The sequence below is a fragment of the Carassius carassius genome, chromosome 3 (assembly GCF_963082965.1).
Source record: "Carassius carassius chromosome 3, fCarCar2.1, whole genome shotgun sequence".
Classification (NCBI taxonomy): Eukaryota; Metazoa; Chordata; class Actinopteri; order Cypriniformes; family Cyprinidae; genus Carassius; species Carassius carassius.
The window spans coordinates 2,258,461-2,282,809 of NC_081757.1; the positions used below are offsets into that span (position 1 = coordinate 2,258,461).

General features: G+C 39.6%; 2 protein-coding genes across 2 annotated transcripts; both read right to left on the reverse strand.

Moving 5' to 3' along the window:
* Nucleotides 1–1,662: 1,662 nt before the first annotated feature.
* Nucleotides 1,663–5,386, reverse strand: LOC132116181 (interleukin-8-like). The gene is made up of 3 exons (XM_059524852.1): nt 5,249–5,386; nt 3,547–3,682; nt 1,663–2,110 (listed from the first exon to the last, which is right to left on the reverse strand). The coding sequence occupies exons 1-3, from the start codon at nt 5,301–5,303 to the stop codon at nt 2,002–2,004; spliced, it is 300 nt and encodes a 99-aa protein (XP_059380835.1). The 5' UTR covers nt 5,304–5,386; the 3' UTR covers nt 1,663–2,001.
* Nucleotides 5,387–20,288: 14,902 nt separating this feature from the next.
* Nucleotides 20,289–21,376, reverse strand: cxcl8b.3 (chemokine (C-X-C motif) ligand 8b, duplicate 3). The gene is made up of 3 exons (XM_059524839.1): nt 21,193–21,376; nt 20,898–21,027; nt 20,289–20,808 (listed from the first exon to the last, which is right to left on the reverse strand). Exons 1-3 carry the CDS (start codon nt 21,293–21,295, stop codon nt 20,736–20,738), a joined length of 306 nt encoding a protein of 101 aa, XP_059380822.1. The 5' UTR covers nt 21,296–21,376; the 3' UTR covers nt 20,289–20,735.
* Nucleotides 21,377–24,349: the final 2,973 nt, after the last annotated feature.

Here is a 24,349-nt window from a genome sequence, read left to right on the forward strand (position 1 = left end):
AAGTTTTTGTTTTTCCTGTGTATATGTATTATGCATATATAAATACACATGCATGTATATATTTCAGAAAAAAATAATTAATATATTTATTATATAAATTGTATGAATATAGCCTAAATATAGACATGCACATATTTTCTTAATGTATACTATATGTTTGTGTATTTATATATACATCATAAATATACACAGAACACACACATATGTATAGTATGCAAACGAAAACTTTTATTTTGGATGCGATTAATCGTTTGACAGAACTAGGCTACTTAAAACAATAAATTGTCAATAAATCTAATATGGTTTTATATGATATAACCCATATACCTTTAGTTTTGTGTTTCTTGATTTGTTTGTTTCTGAACATCTGCTTGTGGATTATTGTTAAAATGTTTAAAACGAGCAAATGAACATGCATATCTTATTGATATCAGGCAGAGAGAGGCGTCTCAAAACGCTTCAACACCGAATTAGCCTCTTATTGCTCTTGTAAAACAACAACAACAACAACAACAACAGAAAAACACCTGCAAAATATGTCAAAAGACCCGTCTTGGAAAGTATGGTGAAAAAAAAACTCTCGGTTATGTCTTGGGTGAAAGTAAACAGTTGATAAAAACATCGGATGTGTGTTATATTCTGTTTTTATACAGTCTATGGTTATATTGGATGCATTCATTGTCTCTTAAAGTGACCGCACCTTACTAGCTGCTTTAATGTCAATCCAAGAAAATTAAAGATATATATATTATAGTGCATATATATATATATATATATATATATATATATATATATATATATATATATATATATATATATGCACTATAATTCATTTATGTAAGTGAGTATAGCAAAAATAATATGAACTGTGACATATTATACCCAAAAATTCTTCATACAGAAGACACCTACAAACTTGAAAAAACTTAAACATTGTGTATATAGCAAAAAAAAAAAAAAAAAACAGATTAAGCACTTTCAAACAGGGCCCACTGGTACGACCTGCAAACCCCATGGCCACATGGCCATGTATTATTTACCAGAAGCTTTTATTATCCATAGGAATTTACAAGACAGGAGTAGAGCCTATAAATGTAAGTGATTCATGATCACAATAAAGTTATGAAATCAATGCATTATATTGCAAACCCTCATACAAATCCCATGCATTCAAGGTTTAGAGGCATTCATGATAAGTGTCTTTATTGAGCAATCCCAGAGTCTGCATGTGACAAAGGATGTTTTTGTGACTGGGAAGCTGTGGTGGAGGTTTTGTGACGGATGAAGCGTGCAGATACTCATTAATCATATATCTGTTGAATGATCTTTCACATACAAATGCAGTCAAAATGATAAAAAGATAAAATTGGCTGCATGCTTCTGTGAATCAAAATGATAAGCACTACTTTCTCATGAGAAATAAATAAAGTCATATCCCAATTTTTTTTCGTAAGTGGACTGTAAATATTTCCCGCAATACTTATGTTTTAGATAATGAATGAGAACTGTGATTAAGTGATTGTATCAGGCTCTCATTTCAGCTCCATCTGGAATGAAATCATGCATTGTGAAATGTAATATGCAAGAAAACCTGCTGGGGAACATTTGGTCATTTTCTTGAGAAAATGGATAAACTCCTCAAAGTACACTAAACAGAATGGATTAAAAGAAAACATTTATTTAAAAAAAACTTTTTTTCCCCCCAGTGAAACGGCAATTAAAAGCAACACCAAAAACTTTGATTGTATCAGTGTAAAATTAAAACAGTCAGCATATAAGTCAGTGTGTAGTGTAGGAGACACATATTTTCAGTTCATCTTGAAATGATTTTCAGGAAAAACACATATAAATCACAATGAGATGCTCAGCATACAAGAAAAACAAAGCAGAAATCTAATTCTGCAGGAAGATGTCAGAGATGGCAAAACTATAGCATGCAAGTATTATAAACTCTTCTTGTGAGTCTCTCGAGTAATTAAAAGGTTACAACATGAACGTCTTCTACTCTTTCTTGGTCACTCGCTCCTTTCTCTCGATGAAGAGAATGAGTTTTTTAACCCATGGTGTCTTGGGGTTCAGACAGATCCTCTCTCCACTCGATAAATCAGCACTGAAAAGATAAAAATAATAAATGATATTTCTGTTATGTCTGGGGTCAATAAAAAGTTATGAATGTTTACTCCGAACATCTGCATTCAATTGTTAAAAAGTAAATGTGACAAAAGATTTCTATTTCAAATAAACACTGTTCTTTTGAATTTACTATTCATCAGAACATCCTACGCAGCACAATGCCTTTCAGTAATAATAATTTTCTTTTTGTTTGTTTTTTTGAGCAGCAAATTAGCTTACTAGAAAGATTTCTGAAGGATCATGTGACTCTGAAGACTGGAGTGATGATGCTGAAAATTCAGCTTTGTATTACAAGAATAAGTTACATTTCAAAATGTATTTTAATAGATAACATTTATTTTACATTTTAATAATTGTTCATTATTATTTTGCATTTTTGATCAAATAAGTGCAGCCTTGTCCAGTCCAGAGTTGCCAACTTAGCAATTTTGTTACTAAATTTAGCAACTTTCCACACTACCATAGCAGCTTTTTCTTCCAAAAGCACCTAGCAACAAATTTAGCTATTTTTATAATTTATTTTGGCAACTTTTAGCAACTTTTGATAAGTGTCTCAAATGATAAAAAGGCACACATTTTAGAGGAAAGCAAAGATGCCTGGAAGTGCACACATCACATGAATTAAGTTAGCTGCTATTTGCAATCGGTTAATTTAATAATTATAATTCATTAATTAAAAAATTGTTCATTTACGATACACCTTATTAGTAGCTTGTACCTGCGGCTGTTGATCAGTTAGTACATTGTAAGATAAATATCTAGAAAAATGGAAAATGTACTAGTAATTTTCCAGGAAATTATCTGTTATTCATTTATTATATATTATATATATTCATTTATTCATTAATTATTCATTTTAACCCTGTAATTCGATCACACAAAATACAATGCGCAATTTAAAATACAAGTGAAAAACCTGTGGAAAATCAATACGGAAAATTCCTTCACATTAACATTGTAGATTGTGTCCTATTTTTACAGACTTTGCTTAGTGTGTAGCATACTAACTGCTTATACACTGCTTAAAACTATAATTGTAGTTTTACTTACTAGTTAAAAAACAAGAAAACAAAACACCTTAAATTGTAATTGTTCAAATAGGTGTAAGTGTTCAATAATTCAGTGTTGGTTTTAAAAATCCAGTTATATTCTATTATTATTTTACGTTATGTTATTTTACAAATAAATCTAAAGATATATAAAATATATAATTTTTGTTGTTGCATTGTAATTAGCCTACATAATGATGTCATCATGCAATGACATCACAACGTCATTTAGCAAATTTTGGCAACAAATCAACCTTCCTTTAGCAACTTCCCCTGAAACTAGTTGGTAACACTGAGGCTCCAGTCTCATAACTGAGAGGTGAAATAAAATACTTTGGCAAGACTGGTGTGTGGATATACTTACATAACCTCAGTGGTCTTGCAGTGTGGTCCTCTGGGCAGGATCTCCACGCGGCGCAGGTGTCCCTGAGGGATGATCCTCGACTCCAGCGTCAGACACACGCAGCGGCTGTTGTATCCCGCACCCAGAGGCTGCACAGCTGGGGAGGAACACACGACTGTCAGCTTCTGCTGGGAAACTGTGTCCAGCACTTACACAACTGACATGTGATCGAATGGTCTTGTGCCACAGTGTGCAACAGTTTTGAGGAAATGTGAAGCAAGGCCATCACGGTTCCATGGAAGATGCTGGAATGTGGATGATGTACAGGGACTCACAAGGGAGTCACTGGTCACATTTCGAGTAAAACAAACATTTAATTAAAGTTTTTGGCTCGAAATAGCCAGTGTTGGGTAAAGTTAGGTTACTTTTAAAAACAATGCATTGCAATATTGCGTTACTCCCTAAAAAAGTAACTAATTACGTAATGTTACTTTTGAGTTACTTTTTGAATCTGGGCAGGGCTTGCTTGTTTGTTTTTAATATGAAAAGTTATTTTACAAATGTAAAAGCCCTTTCACAACAAAAGTGAAGTGAATGCCCTCGGGCTGCAGGAAATGTGAATTCATGTCTGAACAGTAGAGGGCATTATAGAAGCCCATTTCTGCCACTGAATAAATAATAAAAAGTGTAATAGTGATTTTTTGTCTCACAATTCTAACTTTATTTTTGCAATTGCGAGTTAACATCTCAGAATTGCGTCATAGAAACTTGAAATTTTGTGACTTTTTTCTCCCAATTGTGAGATATAAACTCACAATTTCGTCTTTTTTTCCTGAAAAAAGTCAGTTTGTATCAGACAATTGTGAGATGTAAACTCAAAATTGTGAGAAAAAAGTCAGAATTGTGAGATAAAATGTTGCAATTATCTTTTTTATTTGTATTTTGTATTTAGTGGCGGATACGGGCTTCCATAGGGCACAGTTCAAAAATATTGCATGTAGAACATGACACATTCATTTGGCTGATTAATAAAATGGGAGTAAATATTATATTTGTATTATTACACATATTTAATTATTTGTATAAAATTCTACATTTGCATCTGACTGTTTTTATTCGTTTTGAGGAACACTGAATCTGTTTTCTTTTCAGCTGAGATGAGTAAATACATATTCATATTTAGTCTAGAACTACAGTAAGCATCATGTTCAGACAGCGCTCACAATGTCTCTGCACTTAGCTACTCCTGATTTCTCTCAAAATGGAAACACGAGAGCTGTAAGTCAATACATGGGAGACAAAGTAACTGGTGATACTAATTTGAAAAAGTATCTCCGATATTTCCTTCTAAATTAAAAAGTAATGCATTACTTCACTATTCACTTAAAAAAAGGTAATCTGATTATGTAACTCACGTTATTTGTACTGCAAACAAACAAACAAAAAAACTAAACAAGAGAAACCATCTAATGGTTTCAACTACAAATACCATTACAAACCATCAGTTTTTATCCATAAAAAATGGTTTTCTGTAGTGTGATTTGGGACATATTCCATTAGTATTTAGTGGCAACCAATTACCAGTAGAGACCAATAGGCATCATGACAGTTACCAATAAAACCAGGACAAGCCCCATTATAACCATTAAACCCATTACAAATTCTGTGATGGTTTCTATAGTTTTTTAAAGCAGGGATGACAAATACTGAAGATGAATCTTACCATTGGACAGAACGATGCTGGCTCCAATAACGGTTAACATCAGGAAGGCGTTCATGATGGTTGATGCTTCTGCAGGTGATTTCTGTGTAGAAACTCTGAAGATAATATGCTGCTATTTGGGATGCTGCATGGCTTTATATGATTATGATTTCAAAGGCCTCGTGATCCACAGAGTAGTGACTTTATTTCACTTCCTCTATCGTTCTCTGTGTGTTTGGGTCTGTTCGTGTGCGTGTGAAGGCTCATGTGTAAATATGTGGTTTGAATCTGTTCACATGTTCATCAGCCGTGGGTAATCTGGGCACATCTCATGTTCGGCCCGGTTACCACATTCAAAATCCCCCTGGAGTCCCAGACTGTTTTTACCAAAAAATGATGTGTCAACTTCATGAGTTGCATTTGACTGCTTACCACAGGTGGAAAATGTCTTCAATAGCCCAAACATGCAAGATTAATAAATTAATTGTTCATTATAATATATATATATATAATAAAATTATAAATATAAGAATATTAATTATTAATAATATATTCATATCAGAACAAACACAAATCGTCAGACCTGTTTTAAATATAAAAAGACAAACAATGTTTATTTTAAATTAATCAGAGGGATACAAACACAAGGCTTCAGAAGGGGAAAAAGCCAAAATAACAAAAGGAACTCTAACTGAAGGTTTGTGAAAATACCTTACCTAGCATTAAAAGAAAACTGGGTAACACTTTAGAATACTGTTTCTTACTGACTACATAACTAATAAGGAATTATTGAAGAACTAACATGTGATTATTCATTAACACTTAACTCACTACTGTTAACTACTAAGAAAGATGTGTTAACTAATCAGTATGTAATATAATTTTATGATTATCTTAAGTAACAGTTAGCTAATCAATAACTAATGTACAACCCGAATTCCGGAAAAGTTGGGACGTTTTTTAAATTTTAATAAAATGAAAACTAAAGGAATTTCAAATCACATGAGCCAATATTTTATTCACAATAGAACATAGATAACGTAGCAAATGTTTAAACTGAGAAATCTTACACTTTTATCCACTTAATTAGCTCATTTAAAATTTAATGCCTGCTACAGGTCTCAAAAAAGTTGGCACGGGGGCAACAAATGGCTAAAAAAGCAAGCAGTTTTGAAAAGATTCAGCTGGGAGAACATCTAGTGATTAATTAAGTTAATTGATACCAGGTCTGTAACATGATTAGCTATAAAAGCTTTGTCTTAGAGAAGCAGAGTCTCTCAGAAGTAAAGATGGGCAGAGGCTCTCCAATCTGTGAAAGACTGCGTAAAAAAATTGTGGAAAACTTTAAAAACAATGTTCCTCAACGTCAAATTGCAAAGGCTTTGTAAATCTCATCATCTACAGTGCATAACATCATCAAAAGATTCAGAGAAACTGGAGAAATCTCTGTGCATAAGGGACAAGCCCGGAGACCTTTATTGGATGCCCGTGGTCTTCGGGCTCTCAGACGACACTGCATCACTCATCGGCATGATTGTGTCAATGACATTACTAAATGGGCCCAGGAATACTTTCAGAAACCACTGTCGGTAAACACAATCCGCCATGCCATCAGCAGATGCCAACTAAAGCTCTATCATGCAAAAAGGAAGCCATATGTGAACATGGTCCAGAAGCGCCGTCGTGTCCTGTGGGCCAAGGCTCATATAAAATGGACTATTTCAAAGTGGAATAGTGTTTTATGGTCAGACGAGTCCAAATTTGACATTCTTGTTGGAAATCACGGACGCCTTGTCCTCCGGGCTAAAGAGGAGGGAGACCTTCCAGCATGTTATCAGCGTTCAGTTCAAAAGCCAGCATCTCTGATGGTATGGGGGTGCATAAGTGCATACGGTATGGGCAGCTTGCATGTTTTGGAAGGCTCTGTGAATGCTGAAAGGTATATAAAGGTTTTAGAGCAACATATGCTTCCCTCCAAACAACGTCTATTTCAGGGAAGGCCTTGTTTATTTCAGCAGGACAATACAAAACCACATACTGCAGCTATAACAACAGCATGGCTTCGTCGTAGAAGAGTCCGGGTGCTAACCTGGCCTGCCTGCAGTCCAGATCTTTCACCTATAGAGAACATTTGGCGCATCATTAAACGAAAAATATGTCAAAGACGACCACGAACTCTTCAGCAGCTGGAAATCTATATAAGGCAAGAATGGGACCAAATTCCAACAGCAAAACTCCAGCAACTCTTAGCCTCAATGCCCAGACGTCTTCAAACTGTTTTGAAAAGAAAAGGAGATGCTACACCATGGTAAACATGCCCCGTCCCAACTATTTTGAGACCTGTAGCAGAAATCAAAATTGAAATGAGCTCATTTTGTGCATAAAATTGTAAACTTTCTCAGTTTAAACATTTGCTATGTTATCTATGTTCTATTGTGAATAAAATATTGGCTCATGTGATTTGAAAGTCTTTTAGTTTTCATTTTATTGAAATTTAAAAAACGTCCCAACTTTTCCGGAATTCAGGTTGTATTCTGTCATACCTCCTTAAGAACTGCTATTAATTATCTACTAGTTAGGGTTCAAGAAAAATAACTATGAAGTAACTACTAATGAACAGTTTTACACAATTACATTGAATTGTGACCCTTTCATATAAATGTTATTAGCAGTAGTAGTAGTATGAAAATGCAATATTAATAAATGCAATACATTTTATAGAGGTTTTAGCTATGTAGTAAATTGTTTTGTGAGTGTGTTTTGTAAGAAATCAGCTTCCAACAGGAACCCCACCATGACTCCAGTGCCTTGCGATAACTTACTTTAGTTTTTATATTTTACATACAGCACTGTATGTGTGCCTCCTCAGCATATACCACATTACCATTAATTCAATTTCTGTATGTAAGGCAAAGCCTGAGGAAAAGTGAAAATACAGGTATCCAATTTGTAATTAATAATTAATTATCAAATAATTCTGAAGGACTTATTTTGAACCTGAAACATTAGGCCTATTCTAAAGTGAAAATGTTGAGAACCCATTAGTAATTAATAAAGAATTATTCAGCTGCAACGTGATCTCATGAGAATACGTGTGTATTTTTATGTTAAATGTGGTTCTACCACACGTACATTTACTTACGTTTTCATGCACATAAAAACGTACAACCTTGATGTATTTATAGCAGTAAAACGTACTCGGTTACTAACGTAACCTCGGTTCTCTCTAGAAGAGGGAACGAGTACTGCATCTTAGCTAAGACGCTACGGGAAAAGTCTCTTTTCACGATACACTGAAGCAAAAAATTATCCTTAATTTTGAATTATTGTAAAGTGCATTTGCAGCAGCACACAGCCATAGGCGAGAAGGCTCGCTCGCTCATTGGCGGTTCTGCGGCAACTGCATAAGCCTATCGAGCGCAGGCTGATGCAACATCAGACCAATGAGGGCACTTCGCGCCCTCCATGCCACTTCCCGCCGAAATGGGTGTGGCCTAGCCCTATAAAGGGAGCTCGAAAAGGCTGCCTCACCTGATTTATTTCATCGCCGAAGCGAACCAGAGTGAATCGTCGGCACGACAGAGAACGCAGTACTCATTCCCTCTTCTAGAGAGAACCGAGGTTACGTTAGTAACCGAGTAGGTTCTCTTACAAAAGTTCTCTCGTACTGCGTCTTAGCTAAGACGCTACGGGAACCCCATGTAAAGCGCCGTGCGTGCAGAGATCACACACCAATAAACCTGGAAGCGAAGCCCAGGATTTACAGTGCACAATCACTAGAGGGACTCACAGAGAGTCCTAGAACAGGAGTGGGGAACCCTCTGTCCCCATATCCAGCAGCGTCTGTAGACTCGACAATATGACATCACATATTCAATGCAAGGCCTGACTAATGTGGGAATGTGGGTCTTACGCAATACTGCCCATATAACAGTCGGCAGCGCATCGCGCTTGCGATCTCAGAGTTCCAATCAGGACACTGATTCAACTATACCAACAACAGCTTTGCTAGCAGAGCGGGAACCTCTAGGTTATAGAACCTGATAAATGTAGACGGCGAGGCCCATCCTGCCGCCATACATATATCCTGTAAGGAAGTCCCACAAGATCACGCCCACGATGAGGCGACGCCTCTTGTGGAGTGTGCTCTGACACCCAGTGGGCACTGAAGGCCCCTGGAAGTGTAAGCTAACGTTATAGCTTCAACTATCCATCTGGATAGGCTCTGTTTCGAAACAGCTATTCCCTTGGAACGTCCACTGAACGAGACAAACAGCTGCTCAGTCTTTCTGAAGACAGCAGAGCGAGACACATAAGTTCTTAAAACCCTAACGGGGCAAAGAAGACTTGAGTCTCCATCCTCTTCTGACACCGACAGGGCAGACAGGGAAATAACCTTAGCTCGAAACGGTGTGTTGTGGGATTTCGGCACATAACCGTGCCTAGGTTTGAGTATGACTCTTGAGTCATTAGGCCCAAACTCCAAGCACGTCGGGCTCACCGAGAGCGCGTGCAGGTCACCCACACGCTTCACTGAAGCGAGAGCCAACAAGAACACTGTCTTGAATGACAGATGTTTGAGGCTAATCGTTTGGATAGGCTCGAAAGGGGAACCTTTCATGGCCTCCAAAACCGTCGAGAGGTCCCATACAAAGACTGACGGAGGTCTGGGAGGATTCAGCCTCCTATCTCCTCTAAGGAAGTGGATGACCAAATCGTTCCTTCCTATTGACTGACCGAGCGTTGTCTCAGAAAAAGTTGCGATAGCCGCCACGTAAACTTTGAGCGTGGAGGGGGCTCTGCCCTTATCCAACAGCTCCTGTAGGAAGGAGAGAACCTCCGTCACCTCACAACTAAGGGGTGAACGTCCCCGAGCTGTGCACCAGCTGGAGAATACTGACCACTTCGAGGCATATAGCCGTCGAGTCAACGGAGCTCTAGCCTGAGTGATAGTATTTAGCACTCCCACTGAGAGATCAGCGGGTAACCGTTGAGTGCCCACACATGGAGGGACCACAACTCTGGTTGAGGGTGCCAAATCGAGCCCCTGGCCTGCGAGAGGAGGTCCCTCCTCAACGGCACTGGCCACGGGGCAGTGTCTGCTAACTGCATCAAATCTGGAAACCATGGTTGGTTCTTCCAAAGTGGTGCTACAAGCAGTACTGAGCATCCTGTTTCCCTCACCCGTTCTATCACCTGCGGAAGGAGGGAGACGGGGGGAAAAGCATAGAGTGGGCAGCACGGCCACCTTTGTGACAGCGCGCTTTCGTTCTTGGAAAAGAACGCGGGGCAATGAGCGTTTTTGTGGGACGCGAAGAGGTCCACTTCCGCCCTGCCAAATCTCTCCCACAGCAGCTGGACTGTCTGTGGGTGTAGAGACCATTTGCCCGTGGGAATTTTGTTTCTGGACAGTCTGTCTGGACACAGATTCCGTAGCCCAGGCACATGAACTGCTCTCAGCGAGCACAAGTTGTGCTGAGCCCAAACCAGGAGGTTTCGGGACCTGAGACCAACCTGGCGATTTATGTAGGACACCACAGACATGTTTTCCGAATGGACTATGACGTGGTGGCCCTTGATTCGGGGACAAAAGCGCGTCAGCGCGTTCTCCACTGCCAGCATTTCCAGACAGTTGATATGTTGGAGCTTTTCCCGTTCTGACCACAGGCCAAAGAACGGTCTGCCCTCGAGCAGCGCTCCCCATCCCGAAGTGGAGGCGTCTGTCGACACCACTTTCACTTTTGAGGAAGTCCCCAGGCTTACACCTGATTGGTACCAGTCGTTCGCTGTCCAGGGTTTCAAGGCTGTGACATAGCTCTGATTGACCTTGAGACGCAACTGACCGGATATCCACGCTCTGCGCGGTACTCGGGCTTCCAGCCAAAACTGCAAGGGGCGCAGGCGGAGCAGGCCCAACTGAAGAACTGGTGATGCTGAGGCCATGAGACCTAGCATCTTCTGAAATTCTCTGAGCGAGAAGGTCGCGCCGCAGTGGAGAGAGCTCGCTGCGTGCTGAATGCCCAACACGCGCTGTGGTGACAGCCGCGCCGTCATGGAACGTGAGTCCAGAGCTATACCCAAAAACAGTATCGTCTGACTGGGGTTCAGCGAACTCTTCGTCCAGTTGACACTGAGACCGAGTTTCTCGAGGTGATCGAGTAAAATGGCCCTGTGTTCCACGAGCTCTGATCGTGATTGAGCCAGAATCAGCCAGTCGTCCAAATAGTTCAGCACTCGCATGCCTCTGATTCTGAGAGGAGCGAGCGCTGCGTCCATGCACCTCGTAAACGTATGAGGAGCCATGGACAAGCCGAACGGCAGGACTGTATACTGGTATGTCTGGCCCTCGAAGGCGAATCTCAAGTATCGCCTGTGATGTGACGCTATCTGTATTTGAAAATACGCGTCCTTCAGATCTATCGACATGAACCAGTCTCCTCTGCGAATATGCGCAAGGAGTTTCCTGTTTGTAAGCATTTTGAAACTGCGTTTCACCAATGCCTTGTTCAGCTGTCTTAGATCCAGTATGGGTCTGAAACCCCCGTCTCTCTTGGGCACTAGAAAGTATCTGCTGTACAGCCCCCCTTCGCTTTGAGCTTGAGATACAGGCTCCACAGCCCCTTTGCTCAACAGTTTTGATATTTCGGCTCAAAGTAGGTGTGCTACTTCTGTTTTGACCGTAGTTTCGACGCGCGCTAAAAAGCGCGAAGGGCGTCGAAAAAACTGTAGCTAGTAGCCTCTCTTTATAATGTTTAGCACCCAATCCGAAACCCCTGGAAGCGCCGACCATGCGTCTGCATTAATGGCTAAGGGTTGGATGCGAAGCGCGCTCTGTTGGCTGGGCAACGGCAGCGCTTCGATGTGCTGTAACATGAGCGTTATGCCTGTGACATTTGAGGCGGGGAGCTCGCTTATCACAGCGGGCAGATCGCTCGTCCTCGACCCCGCCACCGTGCTTAACCGAGTGAGGGAGGGCTGAGCGGGTCCCGTGGGACTCGTGCTGTCTGTGAGTAATTGTGGGCTGTAAGCGTGCACATTTACTGCTTTCGACTCGCTGTCTGCCTGGGCAGAACGAACGTGCACGGGTTTCGTTTTTACAGAAACCACATGCCGTATGTGACATAGTGTTTGTGGCCACTGAGGAGTGGGCACGTTTACTATGTAGTGCGCGCGATCGACCTGAGTCGCTTTTATGGGCGCGAGCCCTGTGTGAAGGACTGTGCTTATATGTGGAGATGGGCACTGAGCAGTGGGCATCGTCACTACATTTATAGCACCATCGGCCGTGGCTGGGACACCAGAAATTACACTCTTTACGGGAAATATCTGGGTAGCCGTAATAACGGCTTTTGTGTGCAGGCAAGTGGGCAACTGTACAGGCTTGCGCGTTGCAGAATACGCTGAGACAGTAACAATTCCTGGAACTGAAACAGCAGCGCGCTTGGGTGAGAGTTCGGCCGCAGCGGGACTCGTACACCTGCGCTTTCCTAGGAGTGCTAGGATGACTTCGGGGCTTCCGGCCTTACCGTAATCCTCTGCCGTGGTCCCCGCGGCGCGGGGCGACGGCCGGTAGAGCGAGAGCGGGGTCTCGAGCTGCGTTGCTGACGCTGTTGCGATGAAGCAGCAGGAGGCGGGGGGTGTGGCTGAGAGCTTTGCGGGGCCGGTCTAGCACGACTCGCTGCAGATCCGGAGCGCTTCGGGAGGAAGTGCTTGAATGCTTGCGACGCTTTCTGGTCCTCGACGAATCTCTCAACGAACTCGTTGACAGAAGATCCGAAGAGGCCAGCGGGAGTCAGCGGGGCATCGAGGAACGCAGTGCGTTCAGACTCTGCCATGTCTGATAGCGTCAGCCATAGATGCCTCTCAGCCACAGTAGCGGAAGCCATAACTCGTCCCATGGCCTGTGCAGCGGACTTAGTAGCGCGAAGAGAGAGATCCGAAGCACTCCTCAAATCCGCGAGACAGATAGCCTCAGGTCCCATCTCGTCCAGCCTACGGAGGAGATCACCCTGGAATATCTGCAGCGTGGCCATGGTGTGTAGTGCAGACGCAGCCTGCCCAGCAGCAGAAAAGATCCGCGAAAGCAGAGATGACGTCATGCGGCAGGCTTTAGATGGCAACACCGCTTTCGTCCGCCGTCCAGCAGATGGTGGGCAAAGGTGCGTCGCTATCGCCTGTTCCACCGGCGGAAGTGACTGTTAGCCTCTGTTTTTAGCATCATCCAGTGTGGAGAATGCTGGTGAAACAGACGAACGAGATTATCGCTGAATATGGAGCGTTCCACGCCTTTGCCACCTCTTCGTGAAGCTCAGGAAGAAATGGGGAGGGCTTTGAGTTCGGCGAAGTACGCTCATCCGGAAGAAAGCTACCATCCAGCCGGGAACGAGAGGGGGGCGCTGGTGCAGACCACTCGAGGCCGAGGCTCGTTGCGGCCAGCGTGAGCACTCGCATCAGCTCCTTCTCGATGTCAGCTCGTCTGCTGGGCTTCTGAGCAGAAAGTGCGAGATCCCCGGAGCTCGCCCAGCCTTCACTGCCCGAAGCTAGCAGAGAGCACGTGTCCTCTTCCCCCAACGCGGCCCTGAGATCTACTTCCTCGGAAGACACGGCGGCAGACAGTGGGCACTGACCATCGGGAAGCGATGCAGGGGAGGCCGGTGAAGCAGGGCGAACCAGTGAGCTCGGTTGAGCTGGAGACGGTTCCGGAATCCGCTGGGAGCGGCGCTTTTTACGGCGCTGCAGCGCAGCGGGGAATGCAGGCTCGGAGAAAAATGCCAAGCAAGTCCTCAGAGTCACCATTGGCAACAGCTCTCAGTGAGGGCAGCCGCCGTCAGCGAGCGCGAGCGCTGCATGATCCTCACCCAGGCAGGAGACACAGATAACGTGACGGTCTCCCTCGCTGAGCGGGGCTCTGCACGAGCCGCAAGAGGGCATCTTTAAAGAGACGCAGCTCTTTTATGAGTGTGTGTCGCAGGGCGAACACACACACGAGGATATGAAAAAAGGATATAGGCGCTGGAACGCGCAGCAGGAATGGCAGTGGAAGGCGGCGTTGGCCAGCGGCTTCAGGAATGGCTCGTCCCGCTGAGGGCAATGAAGTGCCCTCATTGGTCTGATGTTGCATCAGCCTGCGCTCGATAGGCTTATGCAGTTGCCGCAGAGCAGCCAATGAGCAAGCGAGCCGTCTCGCCTATGGCTGTGTGCTGCTGCAAATGCGCTTTACAATAATTCAAAATTAAGGATAATTTTTTGCTTCAGTGTATCGTGAAAAGAGACTTTTCCCGTAGCGTCTTAGCTAAGACGCAGTACGAGAGAACTCTCGTAAGAGAACGTAAAAATACTTACGTGTTAGCAGCTAAAAAAACGTAAAAATCTAACGTAAAGTGTGAATGTTTTGCTGTGCGATTTTCTCCTATCCAATGACTGGCATTACAACCATAGATACACAAAAGCACAGCATAAAATTACATATCACATCCATTTTATTTGTTTGCTGTACTCCATATCTTTAGAATCCAGATGTATGCAAGGAACATATCCAAATTCAGACATTTATCAATCGATCTTCATCTTCATTCTAAGCAACAGCGACCGCCACAGTCAAAGCCCGCGCTCGTTATGATATGATTCGAATTTAAAAATAGCGCCTGTGCGCCACCCTCGAGAAACGTTACGACATGGTTTACGGCACTGATATCGAACTCTCATTGGTTCTCACCTTATTCGTCACAGATTGCGACATGCCGTGTTTCAGTTGATAGACATTTGAAATCAGTACTGCGCCAGTGCGCCTTCACGGAGATAAGATTCATAATTTCACGGATTAATAAATTAAATTCTGCTCTGTACCTTATAAAAACTATTACCTCCAGAGAGGACTGCGACTGGAACTCATTATCATTTGAACTACTTTTGGTACCACTTTTGATATTTTCGCAAAGAATAAATGATTAATGTTATGTTTGTTTGTCTGTTATTTGTTTATTTATAACAGTAACGTTATGTAGTTTTAAGTAATGGTTATGGGTAGGTTTAGGGGTAGGTGTAGGATTAACGTTAGTGGCTCAAAATAACGTTTTAATGTTATATTTTTACTAAAATTGTGTTTTATTATGTTTTATTCTTTTAACATTCTGTATAAAATGGGTAGGTTTAGGTTCGGGTGGGGTTTAGGGATCTTACATTTATCAAAAAAAATTATAAAAAGGGAAAAAAACCAAAAAAAAAAACAAATAATAATAATCTGATACGCATTGAAAAGCAGCTTCATGAGCTTCTATGGATAACTGACTGGTCAGAGAAAACGTTCTATCTGTACGTATTTGAGGTTGTTTTTACGTAAATTTAGTTACGTATCGAACCTGTAATTACGTCCAGATAATACGTAAACAACACTGTAAATACGTAAAGGCACATTTTGCAGGACTTACATAATTCTAAAATGAACCTATTAGTAAATAATAATAAACTACATCATTTTGACTAAGAACAACCTATAAAAGTAATCATAAACTTTGTAAAATACTCTCATCTGTTTATTTCAGATGAGAACATTTCTTAATACAGCATATTTTATTCCATTTTAACATGTATCCTGCCCACATTTGAACTAATTTAACAAACATTTCATAATCAAAAGTTAAACATTTAGAAGCAAACAAAATCCATATTTCATTTCCATTATAGGCTAATAAGTGGGCTGTAAGAAAGTTGCTACTGTAGTAGTACTTTGTACTTGTCCTTTTACTCAAGTAATTTTGAAAATGAATAGACCTACTTATAAAGTCGTGGAAGTCGTGGCCTAATGGTTAGAGAGTCGGACTCCCAATCGAAAGGTTGTGAGTTCGAGTCCCGGGCCGGCAGGAATTGTGGGTGGGGGGAGTGCATGTACAGTTCTCTCTCCACCTTCAATACCACGACTTAGGTGCCCTTGAGCAAGGCATCGAACCCCCAACTGCTCCCCGGGCGCCGCAGCATAAATGGCTGCCCACTGCTCCGGGTGTGTGCTCACAGTGTGTGTGTGTGTTCACTGCTCTGTGTGTGTGCATTTCGGATGGGTTAAATGCAGAGCACAAATTCTGAGTATGGGTCACCATACTTGGCTGAATGTCACTTCACTTCACTTCATAATTTTATTGGCGTAATATTTTATTGGGGTATCTGTACTTTTACTCAAGTACTTGATTTGTGGGACACAGCCTGATTATTATAGTGTTTTTTTTTTGCATATAACTGTTCAGTAGTAGTTATTTCATAGTTATTTTTCTTGAACCTTAACTAGTAGATAATTAATAGTAGTTCTTCAGGAGGTATGACAGAATACACTAGTTATTGATTAGCTAACTGTTACTTAACACAATCATAAAATTATATTACATACTGATTAGTTAACACATCTTTCTTAGTAGTTAACAGTAGTGAGTTAAGTGTTAATGAATAATCACCTGTTAGTTCTTCAATAATTCCTTATTAGTAATGTAGTAAGTAAGAAACAGTATTCTAAAGTGTTACCGAAAAATGAAACAAAAGACAAACACTTCCCTTAATCCCTCTCTAGTCAAATTGTCTGTCTGTCTATCTGTCTCTTTCTCTCTCTCTCTATCTATCTATCTATCTATCTATCTATCTATCTATCTATCTATCTATCTATCTATCTATCTATCTGTCTGTCTGTCTATCTGTCTCTTTCTCTCTCTCTCTCTCTCTCTCTCTCTCTCTCTCTCTCTCCCTCTCTATCTATCTATCTATCTATCTATCTATCTATCTATCTATCTATCTATCTATCTATCTAAAAAACTCATTCTGTATGATTTATAAGCATTTTGAAAAATGGGGACATGGGTTATGTCCTCATAAGTCACCCTCTCCTTGTAATACCTGTGTCATACCCATGTCATTACACAGAGTTGTGTCCTGGTATGTCTCACACACACACACACACACACACACACACACACACACACACACACACACGCACACACACGCACACATGCACACACACACACACACACACACACACACACACACACACACACACACACACACACGCACACACACACACACACACACACACACACGCACACACACACACACACACACACACACACACACACACACACACACACACACGCACACACACACACACATGCACACACACACACACACACATTCACCTGCTGTCTCTCAGACTGTGGCACATCCACACATATCTCTCAGGCAGTGCTGCGGTCTAATGGCTGTAAAATTTTCTATTACAGTTTTTCTCGATTGGTTTGGCTCATTTCTTGAAACCGAGATGACATTCTCAAAACCATAAGGTCATTTGGCCAAACAGTCTTACAGTTCTGCTCAACATTATAGCTCACTAGCAAAATCAAATATCTTTCCCCAAACTCTTCTTCCATGCTTCAAAAGCAGATTCCTTTCCCATATAAAAGGTCAGTACAGTCAAAATAGCACAGATCCTTCTCAATTGCCTTGGCACATGTGCATTCATTTAGTGCTTTTGTCAAAATAATCTGGATGGTTTAGCACAACACCATGGATCCCCTGCAAAAGCTCATATCTCTCCCAAAACAGTTTATCCATGTGTCAAAACTAAATATCCTTCTCATATAAATAGTCAATGCCCCCAAAATGCATTATACCTTTGGCATTGTTTAAGCACTGCAAGTCAAAATGCTTAGATGTTTTGTCACTGAGGCACAGGTCTAGCAACAGAATACCACTATGAATAAAACTAAAAGATTTTACAGTAAAATCAGCCTCCAATAAACCACTCATACTCAAGGAAACTGTAAACATTTTTATTCGTACAAAGAAATGTTAACATTAGAGAACATACTGTGAAAAGAAAACATATACAGGATTCTGTAAATGTGAACAGTTATAAACACAAACAAAAAACAAAAAAAACTCTAGCCTACCATACTGTAAATAATGTTTCAGAACTATAGTACAGTAATATTTTCAGTGGTCGCCATTGTCACCCTCTCTTTCCTGGCCACCATCCTCATCCTCCTGGCCATCGACGCGCTGCTCTCTGTTAGGCCATAAATTCTCATCCACATCGCAACGGATATTTTCTCTTGCGATGCAGCGAGGGAAGAAACGGCGTGAATGTCTCAACCATCCCCTACATTGATCCCCTGTGATGTCCTCACATGCAGCATCCATTGCATGCAGCAGGGCCCTCTGGTCTTGAGCCTGATGCTCATACACCCTCCACCTCCAAGCTGATTGATTGTCAAGTACTGTCATAAATTTATCAAATGTTCCAAGAAATTCTTTCATGGTATTATATCTTTGACTAATTTTGACAGTTGAACAGACAATTGTGCATATGATGACTTACACAATGAAACCATGCTGATATGTTTTGGAGAGAGTAACCATTTCACTGAAAAATCAACTAATCAGTTTAGATCAGCAAGATCTATTTATTTGGAAAATGTGCTAAATGTGGGCTCATTGTGCTAACTGTAGCTACTTGTACATAATCATTTGAAAAAAAGCACAGAGTCACTTGAGACATGTACTAAAGCATTTGCAATTTGATAAAACCAATGAAAAATGACATTCTGTTGTGAACAATTGCAAGGTGGTTTGGAGATTTGTCCATGTTATTTTGAGAATGTCATCTCGGTTTCAAGAAATGAGCCAAACCAATCGAGAAAAACTGTAAGTTGGTGAATTTGTTTAAGTAGAGGTTTCTTATGGACATGTATTTCTGACAGTGAATGAATTCTCCTGTCTGACACTGAGCACACACTCTCAGCTCTTTCTGTGTCTGCCTGTCTCGATGGCTAGACTGTGCTCACTGAGCCTTTACTTGGTCAGGATCAGACTCTGCTTTGTGTCTCTGACGCTCTGGAGATAATCCTCACATTCATAATTTGATTTTAGAGTTCAATAGAATTGTAGTTTACTATGTGTTTTAGTTTCTTGATCCTAATGTTCCAGATATAAGTTTTTAGATTGTTTAATCATTTTTTTGATTGATTTTGATGTTTGGATTAGAAGCAGTGCTGGTCTGAGACTGGTTAGTGTTAGTAGAGTTAGTCAGGTTAGTAAGTCTCACAACTAGCTGTCTGTCATGTACTGATACTGAACAAAAACTCAGTAACTTGACAAAAAAAAAAAAGAAGGAAAAAAGATTGAGTGAGCCATTCAGATGTTTTTAGAGTATTTACAGTAGCTGTCTTAACATGTGCAAATATTTGTAGAAACATAAAAACCACTAAAATACACCGAACAAGTTTCACAAGAATCTGTTCTGATCTGAACAAGAGGAGGGTCAATATCAAATCTCACAGTAAGTTTATTGTTCCTCCACCGGCTGCTTTATGTATTCAGTGTGTTATTTGCTGTCTTTCTAATAAGTTTCACCATCATTTTTCAGTGCACAATATAGTTTATAGAAGTAACAGAAGAATTTGCAACAAAATACGGTTGACTGAATACCAATAACAAAATGAAGTGTTTTTCCTCCCTTTTAAAAAGGTATTTTATAATAATATATATCACACTTTATTATTCTGTCCTAATGGTAAACTTAATTGAAAGTAGTGTCACTCACTACCAACAGTTAAGAAATTGTTCTATATGTGTTGCACGTCATTCTTAATCTGTGGAAAAATTCCATAAATGGTCTAATAATTCATTCTGCCATGCGTTGTGAGACTGAACAGGGCAGAAGTCTAACTACAGCACACCAGAGAAGCATGCATGAGGAGTGAATTATCAGGAACTACCAGGAACAATAAATCTGCCCAAAAATATATCCGAAGGAAGAGGTCAGTGTTAGTTTAGAGGCACAATGCATGAAGACAAATGAGTTAATAAAAAAACCTTATGACAAGTTACAAAACATGTGCATTTATTATATACTTCCATGTAGGAGATAAGCATTTGATGTGAAACCTGGTACAGAGTTACATTGAGTTACAGAGTGCTACAGAGTTTTTTTTTTTTTACACATTTAAGTTATAGTTTTGATCATTTACTCATGTCACTAAACCCATATGACCAACCTTCTTTTGTGGATCTTACTCATTTTTAATGCAATTTTCAGAGATTTATTATAGCAAAAAAATAAAACAAATCAGTCATGTAGCATGTTCAAATCTAAAATAAAGTCATTTAAAGTATTTTGAATATAATAATGTATAAAACAGGTTTTATCATATTTATTGAAGTGGAAAAGGAAAAGGTAACAATTTTTCTAAATATATTTTTTTCCTACATTACAAAAAAATTATTAGTCAGAAATGTTACTTTCAGCCAAAAGGACAAGACATTTTCTGCCATGCAAATTTTACATTTGTTTCGTCAGAACATGTTTCTCTGGTGAGCAAGTCACCTGCATCCAAAAAGTTTTGCAATGAGGACATTTGCATTTGCATTTAATGGAAGCATTTCACAGGTCTGCAGGAATATGCAGTAGAAATTATGTGCTGAAACATACAGTAAGAAAAACCATAAACTTCTGCATGCAAACACAGATGGGAAATTATTCTTCAATGAACTTTTTCACCCATTCATCTTCGGGATTGAGGCATGTCTGTCCATTCTTCAGAGTGGCACTGTTTAAGACAAAAAATAAAAATAAAAAATGACTCCACCATGCATTCAGACTTGTGCATTGCATTGATCTTTGCTTTGTCACACTCACATGATCTCATCGTTTTTGCACTGTGCTCCAGCAGGGATCATTTTTACTTGCTGTATTAGTTTAGGGTTAATTGGTTTTCCCGAATACATCTTAGCACACTGGCAGCGTAGCTGTAGTCTGGCTGCGATGACTTAATGAAGCGAGAGAGAAAAAAAAGATTATTAGTATCTCTGCAAGCTCTTACAATATTTATTCAACACATACTAGCATTTTAAAACTTTTAATAAACAATACATAAAATATAATCACAAACAATGGATATTGTCAATCACAAATTAAAAACGATTGTGCTTACCTTCAGTCGTGAACAGCAGTGTCATGCATGTGAGAAAAAAAAAGGCTGCTATGGTGAATTTCATTGTTGTGAAATTTCTGACCAAGTGATCAAGCATCAGCATATAAACAGTAAAACTACAGATGGTTCTTAAATAAACTGTCTTGTCAGGCTGTTGATAGTGTTTGTGAATAATTTGCCAAGACTTTTTCTTTTAAAGAACTCCACTGCTGACATCACACTTATCGAAACCTATTGTGCAACAGGTCCTCCTTCAGTAAACCCAAATTCCAGTGAATGAACCCAGAAGCTTTATACTAAAACATGTTGTTGCAAAAACATTCCAATAATATATTTTTCACAGTCTGACAAGCATTTTCAACCAGAAATGATAGGTAGGTAAAGCAAGCCATCCCAAAACAGATTGATCAAAAGCCAATCACACACACACACACACACACACACACACACACACACACACACACACACACACACACACACACACACACACACACAGTTAGTTACAGACTACAGTTACTTTTTTATTATTAATTACATGATTACATATTCACTCAATAGCAATACATGATTAATAATTTATTGATTCTCCCTAATTCCTCTTTTTTTTACAGCTTCACACAAAGACCAGTCACCAGTCAAATGGTTAAAACTGACAAACTACACAGCATTTGATCACTGGATTTACAAAAATAATAATAAAAAGTGCTTTTGTTGCATTTCAACATTTCAACATTTCAACTACTGATAACCAGAAGTGGGGTATTTAATCATGCATTACTTTGACTTTGGAAAGCTTTTGTCTTTCAAACAAATTGCAATCCACAAATTCACATTATTTCTTATTTACACTTATTTATATATATATATATATATATATATATATATATATATATATATATATATATATATATATGTGTGTGTGTATATATATATATATATATATATATGTGTGTGTGTGTGTATATATATATATATATATATATATATATATATATATATATATTTAATAAGCGCTTTGTTTTGATTGATGTTATTTTAAAATTATTTTAATTTGACATTTTTATGATTTCATTACAGTTTTGCGCAGTCGCTTTGGTGCATTTCTCAGATCAGAAATTAAATTCTCAAAATTACTTGTTCAGTCCACATCATGTAGTCACTTGTGCACATCATGAAAACCGTTTCTCATTCTTTTTAAAAAGTTGCAATCACTTTGGTACATTCATGCATATTATTATGTATATTTGTCTGTGGTTTCCTACATTGCTAATGTCATGTTCCTCAAAATGTATTATAGAGTTCATGAGTTCTATGGTTTATTTTTAATGGCAGCTGTATGATGGTGTTAATGTGAATCAGATCTAGACTGACAGTCTGAACAAGGGTTTAGAGTGCATAAGTTCTATGGTTTGTTTTTATTGGCAGCTGTAAGACGGTGTTAATGTGAATCTGATCTGGACAGAGACTCTGAGCAAGACTTTAGTGTGCATGAGTTCTATGGTCTATTTTTATTGGCAGCTTTATTATGTTTTTTAAACACTTCAGTCCCTGTTTATTGTAATGCATGCAAACGCACACAGAATTTTTTTTAGTTCAGTTTAGTAATTATATAGCACATTAAAAACAACCATGGTTGACCAAAGTGCTTAACAATTGTCGGAAATAACACACACAAACAAGACAAATAGAGTTAAAACATCAGAATATCTTAGTTCAGCTTGAAATAAAAGCCAAGAACCTAACAACTTAAAAATTCCTACAGTCTGAGCAGTTCTTATGTGTACAGGTAAACTATTCCACAAATTAGGTGCCACCACTATAAAAGGTTGGTCACCTTTATTTCTTAACTTGGCTTTCAGAACATTGAGGAGCACCTGATTGGACGACCTCAGTGCAGGAGCGTGGACATGTAAAAGCTCTGATAAATAAGCAGCCACAATCCATTAAAATCTTAAAAACAAACAATAAAATCTTGAAATCAATCCTCAAGGCCGACAGGAAGCCAATGTAGTGAAGCTAAGACTTGGGTGAGGTGCTCATATACTTTTTAGTCCCAGTTAATGTCCGAGCTGCTGGATTTTAACTGTAAGCACTGAAGAGATGGCTGAACATACAAACCTAAATTACCAAGTGCATCTACGTACACAAGCCCTTAAATCCCCAGGACGACCAAACACAACAATCTCAGTCTTGTTTTCATTAAGACAAAGAAAGTTCTGATCCATCCATATTTTTAAATCTCTAAGGCAGTTAGGTAATGACAGAACTAAAGCGTTGTCATTTGTTTTGACAGGCAAATAAATTTGTATATCTTCCACCTAACAGTTTAATTAATTATTGTGCTTCCTAAAAATATACCCCAGCATATACAAAGAAAACAACATGGGGCCCAATATTGACCCCTGGGGGACACCACAAAAAAGAGGGGCAGCAGATGAAAACAATTCGCCAAGGTGAACAGAAAAACCACTGTCTGTCAAATATGAATGAAACCATTTAAGGGCTATGCCCTTAATGCTGACACACTGTTCATGTCTAGATAAAAGAATAGAGTGGGCAACCTTTTTCACTTTCTCTCTGCTACTTTGCAGGCACGTCTGAGAGAGCAGCTAGTGACACTAAACCAGGGTTCTGACAGATCTTTAGGACGTTTTTCCTCAACGGAGCAACAGAGTCCAAAATCTCAGTATATATAAGTCAGTGAATGCTTCTACACTGAGACCACAGTCATCAAGATTCTACAACAATGAGTCTTTAAAAGCCCTAGAAGACACAGTTAAAGGGTTAATTGCCTGCAAACTGCATGCAGAAGCAGAGGTTGAAATCTCAGAACTGGGAACAACCACAGTAAAAAAAAACAGGCAGGTCATCTGAAATACAGGTGTAACATATTAAACTAATAGTAATACATAAACCATATGACAGAATGTCTTATTTTGGGTTGTGCAGGAGAAGTTTGGAAAGACATGATGCAAATAAAAGGTATTTAATTATTGTGTGAACTTCATTTTATTGTGAACAGCTCAGGGAATGATATTGTAATGTTGCAATGTTTTGTGATATGACAAAATCACACAATAAAGACCAACTAAAATATCCATCATGACAGTTTTTTATTACAAGTTTTTATTATTATTTTTTGTTTTAATGAAGTCTT